The sequence below is a fragment of the Ruditapes philippinarum genome, unplaced genomic scaffold, assembly GCF_026571515.1.
Source record: "Ruditapes philippinarum isolate M1 unplaced genomic scaffold, ASM2657151v2 ctg332_1_1_1_1, whole genome shotgun sequence".
Classification (NCBI taxonomy): Eukaryota; Metazoa; Mollusca; class Bivalvia; order Venerida; family Veneridae; genus Ruditapes; species Ruditapes philippinarum.
This window is the reverse complement of record NW_026860802.1, coordinates 189,429-208,214: the sequence shown is the minus strand read 5'-3', so window position 1 is coordinate 208,214 and position 18,786 is coordinate 189,429. Positions and strand designations below refer to the sequence as shown.

Here is an 18,786-nt window from a genome sequence, read left to right as displayed (position 1 = left end):
CTTTAGATCTTCATTTTAAGACTAGTTTTTTTTTTGCTTTTTGTTACTGTAAGTATTTTTATCAACATTTATGATAGAGGCAACGATATAGATACAACACATCAACAACAAAAATGTCCCGCAAAAGATAGATTCTAAGTCAAATTACAAATCAATTTGCAAAATTATAAGTCTTAAGATCTTGATTAAGCTGTTTCTTGTTTATTTTTTCCTAAGCCATTAATTTTGCTAATATATGTTTTCATTATTGGACAATGACAACCTGTATACCAAATGCAAGACGATTTTTGTGTTTCGTCGATATTTATTGATGCAAAAACTAATGTGCTATGTTATCGAGTTTGATATTCGGCATATTTGAAAGGCTGAGACATTTTCAAAACTACAACATGTAATTCCGAAATAAGCACACATGTTATTATTTGAGCTAGTTTGACTGTCGTGAATGATGATGCACCGAGGCAACATTTGTAACTTGGTAATCAGTTCCCATGAGTGTTGTATTGACAAAATATACCAAATTTAGTGTCCTTTAACCTTGTCATATAAACGTTATACATGTACCATGTTTTATCCAACAAAGATAACAGAAATATTACAACCCAGATAAAGCCCTCACATACCGTTGCTGTAATGCTAAAAATTGTATACACAAGATAGGACACTGAATGATTGCATCTACATGCAATACAAACATTGATATTGCATTACTACACGGTCTAAATTAACTAAAGCCCTAATTGTTCGAAAAACAAATTGAACAAATTAGTGACACGGCATCTACGTTTTCTTCACATCTAAAGCGAAAATCTGGATATAACTTAAAGGTATGCTTTTTATCAGTGCTTTTTTTTCTTTTCTTTTTTTTTTAGATTTTAGTGTATTATTAAAACAAAAATAAATAAACATGTTGCACCAGTATAATATTGTGTATTACAAAATAAGCAAGCGTCATTCTACAAAAATCAACGAGACATTAATCGACGCCTTTTAGAATGTATATTAAAAATAACCATGCCATTGAATATTCAGTCGTGATCGTACTAGTTTTGAAAGGACGTGCACTAAGATAATGCATATTGTAAGATAATGTTGAGAGATTATGACTAATCTGTTTGTATATTATACACTGAGACAGTTATCATCGTGTTGTCTGTCATACATACATTTAAGACTTGTTAAGGACGTTTCCTATAATTTCTTCATTTGGTACAGAAATAAAAACTAGTCGACACGATTATATGAAACTGTGCAGGTTTTTAGAGAGTCATTATAAATTATTTGAAACAAAAAGTTGGGGGGGGGGGGGATTTGGGGTCATCAAAATGCAAAAATTAAGAAAAGTACTTGCTTTTGGCAAGAATTTCAATGAAATACTTTTTTATTCTCCTCAGCTTTTTAAAAAGAACTCATTAAGAAGTAGCTGAAATACTGCTTTGGTGTCTGCCTGAATAAAGATGTCAACAAACTCTAAAAATGAAGACTTTCCTGTCGCAAACTTAGCGCAATATCAAATAGATGTGATGAAATCTTATGGTGACTCGATAGCTTTGGTAAGTAAGTAAAGTTTATATTTATTTATTTGTTTTTATTATTGTTATTCGGTTTTACATCGCACTACGCAGTATAGGTCAAATGGAAACTTTACTGGTGGAGGAATACCTCACTCCCTGTGCGTTATTTCGGGCACAAACGGGTGCTTTAATAAGTTTGTCGTAGCGTATCTAAGTGTATCTAATGTAAAAAGAAAACAATAATGTTAAATGTGAAACATCAATTAAACAAATTATTTAAGAAAGAAATGATTTCATGATTTCAAAAAGCCGTCCAATGGTTAAGTACATATACAGTGTCATGTTTATACATGAATACATTGCATTTTTTTGTAATTATGGCGTAGTACTATTTAATGCATCATCGTACATATAAATTTAAATGTTAATTATGTAAAAGTTGATATTACAAAACGGTCTATACATACATGACTTATATTTGCTAATATGCAACCTTAAATCCAATGACTCGCCATGCGTTTTCATTTCGTGCAAGATGGGGCATTAAAACCTATTGGAACACAACATATAAGGTGTTGTTAGTATGGAATTAAAGAACATGTTCAGAGAATTGGCAGTAATTGTAGTTTTATAACAATTTCATTTTCTATTCGTTTCATAAAATGTATCAACATCAACGTGAATCTCATTTCTTTTTGTACGGAATAGTTAGATTCAAAGACGAGGAAAAGTTACACTTACAGACAAGTTATAGACCGGATACAAAAACTTTCTGCGGGTCTTAGAGAACTTTGTTTGCGTCAAGGAGATGTTATATGTGCCCTCACATTTAACACAATAGAATATCCTATCATATGGTATGCGGCTAATCTCATCGGAGCGACCTTCCAGACAGCTTCACCGTTATATACAGATGGTATATTTCTTGTTTACTGAGAAAAATATGCATCTTTAAAGAAAACAAAAAACAAAACAACACATCAATATATTATCGTTAGTTTAAAGGAATTGATGAGTTTGTAGTGCTGCCTCTGTTGGCTATTGGTTTGGAGGAAGGTTCCAGGTTTGTCTGGGAATTAGAAATAAACATAGATCTACGATTAAGGCCATGTTTTACTTGTCATTGTGGATGAACGAGTCTACTTCATATTTCAAGTTAAAATATAAAGGCTCTCAAAAAGGTAAATTGAGCCGAAGCTGCAGATAGACATGGTACATTTTTGTATGGTATATGTGTACAGGACATGGTACAGTGATATCCATTTTGTTAATCAATTTTGATGGTGGAGTTGTCAGATTGTTATTTTAGACACAAGAGACGAACATTCGATGATCTTTTATTATTTTATGTTGCTGATTTCGAAAGTTTACCATTTTCATGTTTTAATGTTAAATCCTGTTAAATCCGATGATAGGAGACATCGACGGTAGCTTGCACTTACCACTATCGTCCATGAACAGGCGTAGCAAATCGACCAATTTTCTTTTTCGGACGTTCTTTTATGTTACTATTTTGACCATACTTCTTTCCAGATATTATGTACAATAAGTTTGATGCATTTTGTTGTACATGTCTCCAGCGGCGTTCTCATTATTTTGAAACATAATTTATGAGCTTTAAGCGTACTGTAACATTATATAGAAACGAATTATGAATCAATAGAATTGGTAGATCTGGTTCAGAAGATTTAACCACATAGATATGTGTTGTTTTAATTATAACCCAATACAGTATATAGAAACGATATTTATCAAACGATTTTAATGTGTATTTTTTAAGAAGAGCTTGAAAGAAGATTCAAAGAATGCAACACAAAGTTTTTGGTGGCAACTCCAGAGCAGGCAAAGCGAATTTCAATTATGATTCAAAATATCGTAAGTTTATCAATGCTACAATAGGGAAGACAAATTGACTTTGAAATCTTAACCTGATTAACCTGAAATAATTTTTAAACTGGCTTGTCCATCTTCCATTTTCGAACTAGCCATTTTAACTTTTGTATATCTAGATGAAAATAAGAAGTTTGTCATGCAACAGTATATAGCCTAATCAGACTGGACAGACGTACAAGTCGGCCTGGCTCTATTCTGTAGGCAAAGGGTAATCACTTTGGGTCCAGGCGGTGAATGGTTGACATGTTTTGAGGAAAATAACAACAACTATTCTAATGATGAAGGCGTCAAAATATTTGATATAGTTGGAAATTATTTATGTAGTATGCATTTAAAATTATAAATCTGTGTTATTTTGCACTAATATCATTGGTTGAAAATGGTATGCAAATGAATAAATTCGATAAGTTAATTAAAACAATATAATTCTACTACATTAATTGTTTTATAATCTTTCAGAAACTTCGCTCGTTCTCGTTTTCTAAACCCAATATTTTATCAGCAATCATTGTAATTGGGGATAACAACACGTCACACATACAGTACGAAAGTTTATTTACAAGTGGTAGTGTAACCACGGCAACTGACGATAATCCAAGAACGACTGCTTCAATATTGTTGTCGTCTAGCGGTACAACGGGGTTGCCAAAATTTGTACGGTTATCACATATCAACATCATATCTAACATGATCCATCTGAGGTAAATAATGTTTATTAAGTATATTGTGTACGGTCGGTTCGTTATTCAGTCAGGTACCAAATGTGCGTGTGCGTGTGCGTGCGTGCCGATTGATTTTTATATTTAACGTAGGTACACGCTATTGCTGATGGCTTATTTATTGGAACAACATGTAACTTCTTTAGCTAAACCCCTTTGTTACTAAGATGTTAAATTCTATATTAAATATCTTACCTCTCATGGCTTTTGGTTTGTGTCTAGAAGGATTTAACACTTTCACCTTGCCTACAAACTTTCAAATGAAATCACTGCTTAACAACATGTTATCATAAATGTTCTGTTTTTGTAAAACAAAATGCATTTGGACTTTATAGACTGCCTTACTAATATATGTTAATTGTAACCATATAATTAACCCACTTATGATAGTTTATTCATATATTCCAATCTTCACTGGTGATATTTTTGTGTTTCTATAGAGACAGTTTGCAGCAGAAACCAGGTACATGTACGGTACTGTCACTTCCGGTGTTTCATCATTTTGGTGTACACACCGCACTAGGGGCAGGGTTGTTTATGGGCCTGAAAATAGTTCTAATGGAGAGGTTCGAGACGGAAACATTTTTATCTCTCATACAACAATACCGGGTAACAATTTAACATTTTAAGCAATTCAGATTACATGTAGTAATATTACAGTTATTTCCTGGAGCCTTTGCTTGTAATTAGGTACCGAATCAAAGAATAACGACGTTTTCCTGTTCTGGAATGTTGAAGTCTAAATATCAAATTAATAGTAATTTTTAGGGATGTCTTTTGCTAATTTATTATTATGTATAATATTGAAAATGTAACATTTTACATCGAAATGTTGTCACTGGAAAACCTTTATAATTAATATACCCATATTTTTGTTCCGTGCAGGATAATGTAGAGAAAGTTACAATACATAACATTTGAATCCGTCATATTCCATAATTATGTATTTATATATCAATACAATATCTTACATTTAAATTAGTTACGCTTCCATATAATAATAAAAAATCTTCATGTTTTTAATCTATATATAGGCTGAGTTTTTACAAATTGTACCAACAATGGCAGCTCGATTGATAAAATTTGCGGACAGAGGGAAGTATGATTTATCTAGTGTAAAGTTCATCATGACTGCAGCTGCACCTCTTGGTATTGGTATAGAACAACACTTGATGGAAATGTTTAACTTGAACTTTATAGGACAAGGTACTGCTATACAAAATATTCCTCTAGAAATTGGCTGAATTTTCCATATAAGTATGTATCAAAAATTAAGATCATTATTTTATATTTAGAAAGAAAATGGAGTTTAACTATTTATGAACACTTTGGTAAACATGGAATAAATGAGCAATATCAAATATTTTATTCGAACATTGAATTCTAATTCCATGGACATTTGACCATAAGCTTGTATTTTACATATATCATCATGATGAATTTTAAATTACAAAAATTGATATAACATTTTATATCATAAGTTATATCGCTTTCAGGCGGCGCGATAGCTCAGTTGGTTAGACCACTGGCTGTCACTCATGAGGTTCCGGGTTCGATCCTGGGTAACACTCTTGGGATTTTTCAGAAACACTATCAGTGTTTCCCACCTACCTAGATGTATACTGGTATGAAACCCAGGTAATCCTCGCATGTGTCAGTGCTATACACTGGGCATGTAAAAGAACAAAGGGATCTATTCAATAAGAGCTCGGCACTGGCTCCCGGATTCCGTTGTATCTCATAGCTGGCTCTAGTGTCTGCTAAGGTGAGAACCCTACTGGAAATAAGTGCTGCACTTTCGTAGGCTATCCTTGACCACCCGCTCTAAAGAAAATCAAATCAAAATCAGTTGTCAATCTAAGAAAACTATATGATTTGATTGGTTATCAATACGTGTATATCTTAAAGATGTTGCATTATACCGAATGTTGTTATTTGACGCCAAATGAATGTCAGTGACAAAGATTTTGTAATACTTATAAGTCAACCTTAAATATCGTTATTTTACATGCACTCCGAGAAGAGTTTGAGATTTTGGTATCTACTGAGTACAGTTCCTATTTCTATTCTTAAATAGTTAGAACCAATTCATTACATAGCATTAGCTAATATTATTAAGGTATGCAAAGTTAAACAAAAACACGTTTTGTTTTCAGGTTATGGTCTGACAGAGACTGGGTTTAACTCCGGAAATACAAAACAACATTATAAGAAAGGATCAAGTGGAGTTATACCAAAGGGCGTTATTCTTAAGGTAAATAGAAAAGTAGGGGAGTCTAGGACAAAACGGAACATCTTTTTTTGAAATTTTTCTGGCCAACTATTGGATAGGTATTTTATTGATACTGTCATGATACTTCATTTTAATATGATATTTAAATATATCCTTCTGTTTTTTCAAGGCTATCACCAAATAAAGAGCCTACGGCGAATTGTTTCATTTTGACCCGCATATGGTACATATTACTGGGTATGGAATATCGTACTAAATAAAATAAAGCATTTCAAAATGACAATGTTCACACTGGCCATAGCTTTCGCAGAAGCGGTGGGTCCATTGCAGCGGCCGTGGAGTATTCGTCGCAGAAGCGGTTGATAAAATATGGCCGTTTGCTGTTGTCTGTAAGAATATGTCTGAATTTTGTTTAATGTTTAAATGATTCACTGGAAACACTTCCAGTGAGACTGGAACCAACATGCAGTTGTATTATAGGGTCGTTTTGCACAGATTTGTACGTGTTTGAACCAAAATTAGGCAAAAGTGGCGTCCCTTCGTCAAACTGTACAGATGTGTTTGCATAAAAGGCAATAAATTGCACTGTTTGCGCGTAATAAGTTGAAAGAGTACATATGTACATATGTCGGCTCCAGTCTCACTGGGTGTTCTGAGTGTTTCCAGTAAACATTAAAACATAAAAAAAATCAGTCATATACTTACATACAACAGCAAACGGCCGATGGACCCACCGCTTCTGCAAAAGCTTTGGCCAGTGTGATGTTTAATATTTAACTTAACTACCCTTGATATGACCTGAAATAATAAAAATGTTTTTTAAAGTCAAGGGCAGCTACTCGGTAAACGAGGACGTTGTCTCCCCTTTTCGCAAAGACAATTTCTATCATCATATCAATAGCCTGTCACTTTAGAGATTCTTTACTTTTCTACGGAGTGAGGAGACTGATGAGTCAAATTCAATGTCAGTCGTGCAAAAATTAGAATTTTATACTTTGCTCACACAGTTTTTGTTTAATTTGATTTACTGTTAATGTCTTTCATATTCGTAGTGCATACATCTTGGTTAGAATTCTAACTTTAGAAAGAGTTAGGATTAAAAGGTTTTTAAGTTAATGTCGCTAGTGATGAAGTAGACTTTTTGATTTATTTACTGACCCATGTCTTTTGTATTCAAAATCATTAGTTTAAACATAGTTTATTTCGAACAAATTCACAATATATATACAGACAATAATGTACACAATACAAACATAATATGCTGAAAAAGGATTGGGTCCGAAAGCTGAGCTTATAAAGGCCTTCTCCTTATAGATTTACAATGCATAAAATACGGTATGACAGTATATGTGACTTGCTTGAAATATATCTGATTTTACATTGTTTTTAAGAAGTTAAAGTCAAAATTGTTTCTAACATTTAGTTATAATGTAAAGCAAAAATTAATACAAAAAAATGAATGAGAATACAAGACTGCATCATTTGTTATATAAAATTAAAGAGAAATAACGTAAATTAAGATAGAAAGAAATGAAGTAAGAAACTTTCAGCAAAATAGAAAAGAAGAAAAAATAAATTAAATGTGGATCATTCGGATAGTTCGGCGATTTAGATGGGAAGTATTTATTGATTTGAGCTGATGTGAATATGCTTAAGAGAATCTCCTGCTTTCTCGGATGTATGTATGAACGGCTTCAAACAGTCTTCTGTTTGCATCATCACTAATGTTTGGGTCTCCATTTAATAACTTTTGGAGAGTTGCTGAACAAATAGTAGATAAAAGAGGCCCTGCTGTCAGCATAGCGGTGACATTCAAAGAAAAAGTGGTAATTACTTTCCACTATGCCACACTGACAAAGTGGAGATGGAGAAATATTTTTCTTAAATAGATGCTGATTTAGTGAACTACATTCAGTACGAAGTCGAGCATGAAAGATCTGCCATTTTCTATCGCCTTCATAGAAATAAATCGGACAACTAGAGCTGCTTCGTCTCAAATGGGATTTGAAAGCAAACAGTGAACGTAAATTTTGCACTTCAGTTGGAAGGGCGTTCCATTTATTCAGAGCAGTTGGAAGAAAAGCATTTTGATAAAGAGTAGTTCGTGTTCGAATAGTCTGAATATTTGTAGCATTGCGTAGATCGTACCTTGAATTTTCGCCTACAGTAGGTGGAAGTAAAGAACACAAGTAATCTGGTGTTAAGCCATTTTTCATTTTATAAAGTAAGATAAGCATATGATTATTTCTTCGAGATTCTAAGGATTCCCAAGGAACTTCACTATGGAGTTTGTCTAATGATACAAGTTTTGTAGCACCGCACACAATACGAGATGCTTCATTTTGAATTTTGTCAAGCTCAAGTTTCTCATATTGTGTTCAGTTTAGATAGACAACATCGGCGTATTCCAAAAGCGGTCGGATGAAAGTTAAATATATCACTTCAAGAGATCTAGAAGTGAAGAGTGAAAGGGTTTATTTCTTTTACGAGAGATAACCATAGATTCAGACTTCGATGGATAGTAACTAGCCATTTTTCAGCCCAAGCTGATATCTTGTCTATATCAGATTGAAGTGTTTCAGCAGCAGAAGCAGGGTTGTCAACAATAATATGAAAACTTGTATCGTCAGCAAAATGATTGATTTTAGAGCCTATATCTTCCACGATGTCATTGATGAAAACAAGAAATAGTAGCGGCCCAAGGATGGAGCCTTGGGGTACTCCAGCCTTTACTATCGACCATTCTGATTGGACCCCAGGTAGGATAACCGCCTGGTGCTTGTTACTTAGATAGTCAGAAAACCAGTTAAGTAGACAACCGTCTATTCCAGCAGCTTTCAGCTTAAAGAGAAGACCTTTGTGCCAGACTTTATCAAACGCTTTACTTATGTCAAAGAACACAGCTCTAACTTCTAATCCGTCATCTAAAGCTTTACAGAATGTGTTGTACAAGTAGGTTAACTGGTTTACCGTTGAGTCACCTGGTCTGAAGCCTGACTGTACGGAAGAAAGAAAGTTATTATCTTGAAGAAAATTAAAAAGATACTTAAATATAATACGTTCAAAAACCTTTTTTATGCAGCACAACAGGGAAATCGGACGATAGTTATTTGGAACAGATGGATCACCTTTTTTAAAGACAGCACGCACATTGGCCTTTTTCCATGTAAATGGTATTTTACAAGTCAGAAGAGACTGATTGAACAACGAACATAGGGGAAATTTAATAACTGAAGCAGTTTCCCGCAATATTCGGTTACTGACCCCATCAGGACCTGAAGCTTTGTTTGTTTTAAGTGACAGCAGAGCGTCTTCAACATCCTGAGGAGAGATAGAAATGGAACAAAGTGTGTTTATAGGCATATTACAATCATTAAAATGAAGTTCTTTATCATAATTATTTAGCGACGACTGGCTACAGAAAAAGTCATTCAAAAGGTCAGATTTCAATTTTGAATCAAAAACAAGTTCACCGTTGATTGGGTTTTTAAGTGGAGGAATGCTTTGTTTATCAGTGGGAGAGAGATACAGTATTTGATTAGTTTCCACCCAGTCTTAACTTCTGTGTGAAATAAAATAATAGTACCGTTCGATTGGTGTTTAATCTGTTTGGAGGAGAATTTCGTTTGATCAGTACAGTACAGTTTATGATTTGGTTTTCTGAAAGAGTACTATTGGGAGTGAAATCTCTGATTTTGGGTCAAGGATCGGCTCTCCAACTCCCGATGCAATTACTCTGTGGCTACAGGATACAAGAAATAGATCCAGTAATGAACTAGAAGATTCGGTGAAATGTGTTGGTTCTGGAATAAGTTGTTCTAGATTAAACTGCTGGCATATAGAATTTAGTTTGCGGGCCATTTGTGGGTTAGAGTCATTGAAATTAAAGTCTCCTGTAACAAGTTTGGAGGTCGATAGAAAACAGCAAACAGGATACGTTTGGAATGTGAAGGCATCAGTTCAATCCAAATACACTCAAGACCATTGGGTTCAAGATCAGATCTTCTTATGTAGTGTAAAGTATTTCTTAAATAAACAATTACACCACCATAAGAATTCTCTATTCTATCCTTCCTCTCAGGCGCATGCAAATTGTTAAGTGCTATTTCATTGCAAGGAGTATTTGAGCTAAGCCACGTTTCACTGAAAGCAAGGACATCAAACATACCAAACTCAGCTTCTAAGATATCTATCTTGTTAAGGAGGCTTTGAACATTATACTGTAATATTGAAAGGCATCTACTGTTCTCAATCAATTCTGATATTGTACTTGATACTGAAGGAAATAAAGATGAACTAGTGGTTGACGAATCCGGACCAGGGTTAAGATGGACGTCGCCAGCTCTCAGAATGAGGCAAAATACCCAAAGGACACAAACGGCAAATGAAAGAGCAATCATAAGATATTTGGTGAAAGTTGAATTACGAGTAGAGTTGGAACCTGGTAACATATTTCTTTGTGGGTACATAATATTGTGTTTCGCTTGGATCATAAGATGAGCAAGCACCGAATATGTAATTATTACATTAGACATAACGGGGAGTAGTACCATGATATGCAGGAGAATTGAATATTTCCATGGGCTAGCGTAATGTTGAGTGATCGTGGGTGAAAATAATATGTTTTTCATTATGTTATTGCTGAGAGAAACTCTAAAAAGTGGTTGGCCACGATCACGCATAGACATACACTAGCACATATCATCTTAATGCAAGTAGAACTATTCCGAATGAATGGGTAGAAATTTGGTTTATAGGTATGAGACAGGTTAGAATAATAGAGAAAAGTACAAAAATAGAAAAGAAAATACATTTTCAATCTGGGTTTGATGAAACAATAATGTTAAATCTAAAATGTGATATAACTGATTATTAAGGTTAAATTGAAGGTATATGTAATTGTATTATTGTAAACACAGCGACAAACTTGAATAGATTGATTCGATTAAATCATACTGTCAATTAACTTTTTATAAGAAACAACAAGAAGACAATTGATACTGCACAAACAAAATAGCAATCACAAAAAAATATCAATTTGTTACATGTGGTGAAGTAGTTAAAGTAAGTCGAAAACACTTAGGTAGTAGTTATAGCACGTAGACATATTTATCATATACAAACAAGAAATATCTTTAAAAAAAGATAATCGGCGTAAATTCAGTGCAAAATGTCTCATAGCTTAAGAATATTTTCAAAATTAATGATATTTATACTTTATAACAATATAAATGTCTAAATTGAAATATATTTGATGGTTTCTAGTATAATCTATGACAGTTGTCTAAACTTAGCTGAAACATGTATGCTCCTATAATGTCAACAAATTAGTCATGTTATTATAGATGCTAGAAGCTTTTTTGTCACCGTGACTTTGACTACTGGTTTCAAAGTCAATACCAGATAATAACCAACCACACTACCAAATTTAGAGACTGCAAAGGCCACAATCAGCTGACAACTTGAATTTTATTGTTAAATAATATTAACTTATATGTATCTGACCTTCATTTTGTAAAAGCACTTCTGTGCATAAAATGCTGCAATTATTAGGTCATGATAATAACACCAAAATCTTTTGTTGTTTATATCTTTTATTTATGAAAGAATACAAACTGTAATAAACAATCAATGGAACGTATCAACTCTGAACTGTACTATTTATAATGCCTTCTTATCTATCTGGCAATGAAAATGAATAATTGAAGACTTAAATCAAAAGTTAAACATAACCTTACTAGTAAAAGTTATAATTATGTATTTTATAAAAAAAAGGATTTCTATTAAAAATTGCACAGCTTGACTAGTATTTTGTATATACTAGGGGTATGAGGTGGAGGTACTAGTTAAGCCTACTGGCATGGCTACGTGTCGTACACCTACACAGGTTATATTTTACAATGTACTTTAAATGTGGAATGTAAAATATAAATGTTGTTCCATATATACAGAAATATATCTATTTATTTTATAATAAGTACTAAACTCAATTTTGTATAACCAATCAATGACACGGATTATCAAGTGAGACAGTTTCAGATTGAGGTAGTCAATTGGGGTGTATTTCGGTAAATTTACCTACCGGAGTAAACAAACGCCGAATAACTATGAATAAATTAATTTGTTATTGTTACGCACAAAAAATAATACTTAAAGTTTTGCGATTCTTTATGATAATGTTGCATTTTAAATATATTAATTTTCGCAATTCATATCAGCTCTGGAGAATCTTTTTGTTGATCAGAAATATCGTTCATTTTCATAGAAAACAGAAAAGCTACAGCAAATAAAGTACGAGTGAGTAGTAATCGAATGTTTAAGTAAAGGCTGAAAAACAAAAAGTTGGGTTTGTTGTTAATATTATCAACAAAATAAATTGTACATGAAATCATATGTACTGTATATTTTTGTATTTTGATATATCTTTGTTTTGGTCATAACGTTGTGATATTTAGTTTACGATTGTATAAATATTTTTAATACAACTTTATTCTTAGAGACAAGTAAACTAAAGATTACGAATTTGTCCTTAAATTTCATAACAGCCAGTCTTTCCACCAATGAAAAACACCCTCTTTTAGCTGAAGATTTTGTAACTAACAATTTCATTTGCTACAAATCTAGGTCAAAATCCATTTTAATACAGCTACGCCGAAAAAATAAGACTGTAGAAAATAATAGCAAGTAGTCACATGTAACTGTAGTTATAATAGTATGTTATCACTTTAAACTGCAGGGCTAATAAAATAGCAATTAGTCAATTGCAAGTCTAGTAATACTATCAAGTAGACACATAAAATTTAAAGATATAAAAAGAATAATGTGTATAAACAATCACATGACACTACAATGTACAGTAATAATAGCAAGAACAATGTAGAAAATGCAGAACATATTAGCAAGTCTATTGTTTAATTAGTATAGCATGAATTCACTTAAAATAATCAAGTAGGAATTAGTTACACTTAATACTGTAGCAAGAATAATAGCATGTAATGTGCGTTTGTAGTAAAAGTAGCATAAATTCACTTGTAATACTAATAGTAGGGATTAGTTACACTTGATACTGTAGCAAAATAATAGCATGTAGTGTGCTATTGTAGTAAAAGTAGCATGACTGCACTTGTAATACTAATAGTAGGAATTAGTTACACTTGATACTGTAGTAGATAATATCATGTAATAATAGTAGCATGAATTCACTTAAAATACTAGTAGTATAGGAAGTAGTTACACTTAATACTGTATTAAATAGTAGCATGTAATCTTATATTGTAGTTAAAATAGCATGAATTCACTAATAAAAAATAATAGGAAGCAGTTAATTGAAACTGAAGTAAATGATAGTATGTAACCACATTAATATGTCATTGTAATTTCAAGTAGTCAAATTGTAGTAATGATAGCAAGTAGACACTGTAATTATAGAAAAATTAGCAAGTAGTTACATAAGACTATATTAATAATAACAAGGAGTCACGAGGAATTGTAGATAGACAGCAGTCTCACATAACAATAATAATAATAATAAAATAATAATAGCAAGAAGTCACATATAAGGCTGCATTAAAAAGAACAAGAAGTCACTCTTTGAAATTTTAGTATACACAAATGCATTATAGCTAGTAGTCTTATGAAAATGTAGGTTAAAATAGCTCATAGTCACCTGAAGCTATATGGATATTAGCAAGTATTTACATACATGTAAAATTGTGGTAATAATAATAATAATAATAATAATAAAAAAATTCACTTCAAACTATTAGATTTCAAACTCTTGAAAAACAGCAGGAAGTTATTAAGCAAGATCAAGCTTTTACATATGAGTGATAATTAATTAGATCTAATGCAAGTATATACCTAACACTTACAGGAATGATCATTTAGTAAAATTGTTTATTCAAGGTTCATTTATTTGTATATTTAAATAGATTATAAGTCATTTTAAGCAAGTAATCGTGATTAAAATAATAACAATACATAATCAATTACAACTCATAGTGATGAACTCTTGTGAACCAGTAGTACATGGTAATCATTATGCCTCTAGTAGTTCTCAAACTTTTTTCGGAGTTTGGGGTTAAAAGGCCAATGTCTTGAAGAGCTAAATCTTAAAACAAAAATTAAAGGCATTTACTTTCAAGCGTAATGTTATATTAAAGTTATTGTGAAAACATTCTTTTCTGAGCATGTCCCCTTGCATAACCAAGTGAATGAATAAACATTCTTGACAAATAAGTTACTGACTCAATGACAAGGCATATATATGTTTACTAAACACAGATTCTTGTTTTCTGCGGAAATATAAAACGTTACAATCTCAATTTGTATATTGACATAAATGAATACATGTAGTATACCTTTAGATTGTAGATATGGAAACTGGAAGAACGTTGTCACATGGAGCCCGTGGTGAGATCCACGTTGGAGGTCCACAAATTACAATTGGCTATCTAAATAATCCCGAGGCTAATAAAACGTCATTTGATAAAGATGGCTTCTTTAAAACAGGTCAGATGCATTTGTGATCACCTTTTTAAACTTTTGGAATACATGTTTTGGCAAAAAAAAAAAATGTGTAAATTGTGTTTGATCATACCTACACCAAGATATCACAGACCTAGTTATCTGGTAAACATCATTTGAGCCGTGCCATAACAATACAAACATAATGCGTTTGCGCCCAGCATGGATACAGACCAGCCTGCGCATCTGTGTGCTGTTCGCTATCAGTTTCTCTACTTGTTAAAAGGTTTGTTAGCCCTGATCAGACTGCGTGAATGCGCAGGCTGGTCTGGATCCATGCTGGTCGCAAACGCATTGTTGGTTTTGTCATGGCACGGCTCATTTTTAGTTTTTGAAAAGTTGACACACAGGCTGGTATATTCAATCCAAAGCTACGTTTGATTGGCATGTGTATTTTCATAGATATTTTACAACTTTAGGAGATATTGGATATATCGACAATGAGGGATATCTTTTTATTGTGGACAGGGTGAAAGAGCTGATAAAATACCAAGGCATGCAGGTATTTGTAGACTTTATATTTTTTTTATAAAACGTAGGCATAAACACCGAATGTCCGGAAATATAGAACAAAATGTAGCGTATCGGAATGAACTTTCTCAACAATCAGTTTTATTCTGAACTAATGAACGTTTATGTTCACTGTGCGCTCGTTCTAACTAAAACATTTTTGTCAAAGATTGATTATCTTACATGACTCCATACCATCGGTCAGATACGCTTCTGTTTCTGTTGTTTGTTTGGCAATTAGTAAACTTAAAGTGATTAAGTATGAAAGTCAAAATACTAATTTGTTTACATATTTATACTTTTATTACACATTATTTCACACTCAGTGCTACTTTCGACAGATGAAAAGCAACTAACATTCTCTGAAACTATTATCTAAAGTTTATAAAACATATGTTTATGTTTTCTATAGAAGGCAACATTTATTTGCTTCTTAATGTTTGCTGTGCCTTAAAAGCGTTGTATTGCGGGCATAATTACGCATTGTTTAATGTTAACACTCCCCCCTAAAATCTATAATTTAGGTATTTATCCGTTTAACCATTTACCGGTATTGCTATATATGTATGGTGTATGGTCTGCCCAGGACACTGTTCCTTTTAGCGTAGATGAAAACATGGAAACGTTAGATACATGCGGACCACGTGTACTGTTTGCAGGTAGCCCCGGCATTTCTAGAAGACATACTTGTTAAACACCCTGCTATTGCTGATGCAGCTGTTATAGGTATACCTGATGAAGATGCTGGTGAACTCCCTAAAGCTTTTGTTGTAAAACAACCGGGTAAAGATATCACGGTGAAGGAGATTTCAAACTATATACACGGTATGATATTATTGATCATAGCTCGACATTCAAACTGTTAAAGTGTATACAGTAGCTACTGAGACTAAGTAAGCTTTGAGTAATGCATAATTTTACAATAAGTAATTAACAAGCAAAAACATACTTATTTCATAGTTGATCATAATGATGTTTAATGTACTGCATTCTAAAAATGCTGAGTGAAAAAGTAAAGTTTGTTACCGTGAAAATACACGTTTCTGCATATTTGTTTCTAAGAAACTATAAATGAAATAATCCTCTTGACGTTGTATGCTAAGAAATGAAAATGTAAAAAATTGTTTATTGTATTCCATTTTTATCGTTTCATTTTAAATTGTAGTTGATATAATCGTGTATTTAATTTCCATTTTCATGTTTATTTGAACAAATTTTTAGCGTATTTTCTTAATCTTTTAGAACATGTTGCCCCACATATGAGACTACGCGGAGGGGTGGAGTTTATATCCGAGGTTCCAAGAAATCCATCAGGAAAGATACTTCGCCGCTTTCTCCGTGACGGCAGCAGAAAATCAAAATTATAAAACCAAGCCTTTTTATACTGAACTTTTATAAAACGGTCTTACACGTAATTATGGTATAAGTTGCTTTCTGTGATGATATGTTATGTGAATTTACATTACAACAATGACAACATATAGCGTCATTTATGATAACTTCTCGTGTGATACCGATCGCATATCCTCGGCCATTTCCGTTAAACTTCGGATAAGGACCTCGGGCACAATAGTAGGAACGGTGCACGCAAAGAGACTCACCATGTTAACAAAAAGAATGTAAATGTTGGGTTGTTGGCTTAGTTTATGCCATTAAATTATGTAAAAGTCCACCTAAATTATGTATCCCAGTTCACACTTCTTACATACTTATTATTTAGTTTGTAGAAAATGTATGCCTGTTGACATTTATTCGGATTTGTTTTTCTTTTTTACATCAGTGGGCATTTTAAAATTGATTAAGACTGTCAGCAATACTTTTCTAATCATAATTTTACCTTAATATACTTTATTTTCATTTGGATGTCAATAATACACTTGTTATTCATTCTACAGAGAGTATTTCTTCTGTTTTGTTAACATGTTAAGTCACATGGAGGAACTATTTTCAATCCGTATTAAGTCCCAGGTGATTGTGAATAGCCGTCGAGGTGCACCGATTGGTGTGACAACCGCCTGGAGCTTTTCCTTTTTGAAGTACTTCGAGAAGCATTCCCAATATCACTTATGAAACCATTTCAGCAAGTACGCTGAGGCATCGAAAAATAAATCATACAAATTTATAAGCAGCAATTATATGTTAACTACAGCATAGAAAACATCGAAAAATAAATCATTTCGTATGAAATCCGGCGGATTATGCAATGAAGAAATTGCAGATGTATACAAGAGTTGAGACCGTAACTTACAAAGAAACGGAGACCGTAATTTACAAAGTAATTTACAAAGAAAAGGAGACCATAATTTACAAAGAAACGGAGACCATAATTTACAAAGAAATCTACAAAGAAACGGAGACCATGATTAACAAAGAAACGACCATAATTTACAAAGTAATTTACAAAGGAACGGAGACCGTAACTAACAAAGAAACGGAGATCATGATGTATTAAGACACAGAGACCGTAACTTACAAAGAAACGGAGACTATAATTTACAAAGAAACGTAGACCTAATTTACAAAGTAATTTTCAAAGAAACGGAGACCATACAAAGTAATTTACAAAGAAACGGAGACCATAATTTGCAAAGACACGTTGACCGTTATTTACAAAGAAACGAATACCATAATTTACAAAGTAATTTACAAAGAAACGGAGACCGTAACTTACAAAGAAACGGAGACTATAATTTTGCAAAGAAACGGAGACCGTAATTTACAAAGTAATTTTAAAAGAAACGGAGATCATAATTTACAAAGTAATTTACAAAGAAACGGAGAGCATAATTTGCAAAGACACGTTGACCGTTATTTACAAAGTAATTTACAAAGTAATTTACAAAGAAACGGAGACGGTAACTTACAAAGAAACGGAGATCATGATTAATTAAGAAACAGAGACCATAACTTACAAAGAAACGGAGACTATAATTTACAAAGAAACGGAGACCGTAATTTACAAATTAATTTCAAAGAAACGGAGATCATTATTTACAAAGTAATTTACAAAGAAACGGAGAGCATAATTTGCAAAGAGACGTTGACCGTTATTTACAAAGAAACGGAGACCGTAATTTACAATGAAACGGAGAACATAATTTACAAAGAATCGGAGACCGTAATTTACAAGGAAATCTAAAAAAACGGAGACCGTAACTTACAAGGAAACGGAGACCGTAATTTACAAAGGAACGGAGACCGTAATTTACAAAGTAATTTACAAAGAAACGGATACCTTAATTTACAAAGTAATTTTCAAAGAAACGAAGATCATAATTTACAAAGTAATTTACAAAGAAACGGGAACATAATTTGCAAAGACATGTTGACCGTTATTTACAAAGAAACGGAGATCATAATTTACAAAGAATCGGAGACCGTAATTTACAAA

General features: G+C 32.8%; 1 protein-coding gene across 1 annotated transcript; it reads left to right on the top strand.

Annotated features, from left to right (window-relative positions):
• Positions 1–675: 675 nt before the first annotated feature.
• LOC132713440 (uncharacterized) lies at positions 676–16,874 on the top strand. The gene is made up of 12 exons (XM_060696044.1): positions 676–827; positions 1,395–1,553; positions 2,223–2,430; positions 3,295–3,389; positions 3,867–4,108; positions 4,567–4,735; positions 5,161–5,332; positions 6,283–6,380; positions 14,726–14,870; positions 15,305–15,387; positions 16,055–16,220; positions 16,638–16,874. Exons 2-12 carry the CDS (start codon positions 1,458–1,460, stop codon positions 16,760–16,762), a joined length of 1,599 nt encoding a protein of 532 aa, XP_060552027.1. The 5' UTR covers positions 676–827; positions 1,395–1,457; the 3' UTR covers positions 16,763–16,874.
• The last annotated feature ends 1,912 nt before the right edge of the window (positions 16,875–18,786 follow it).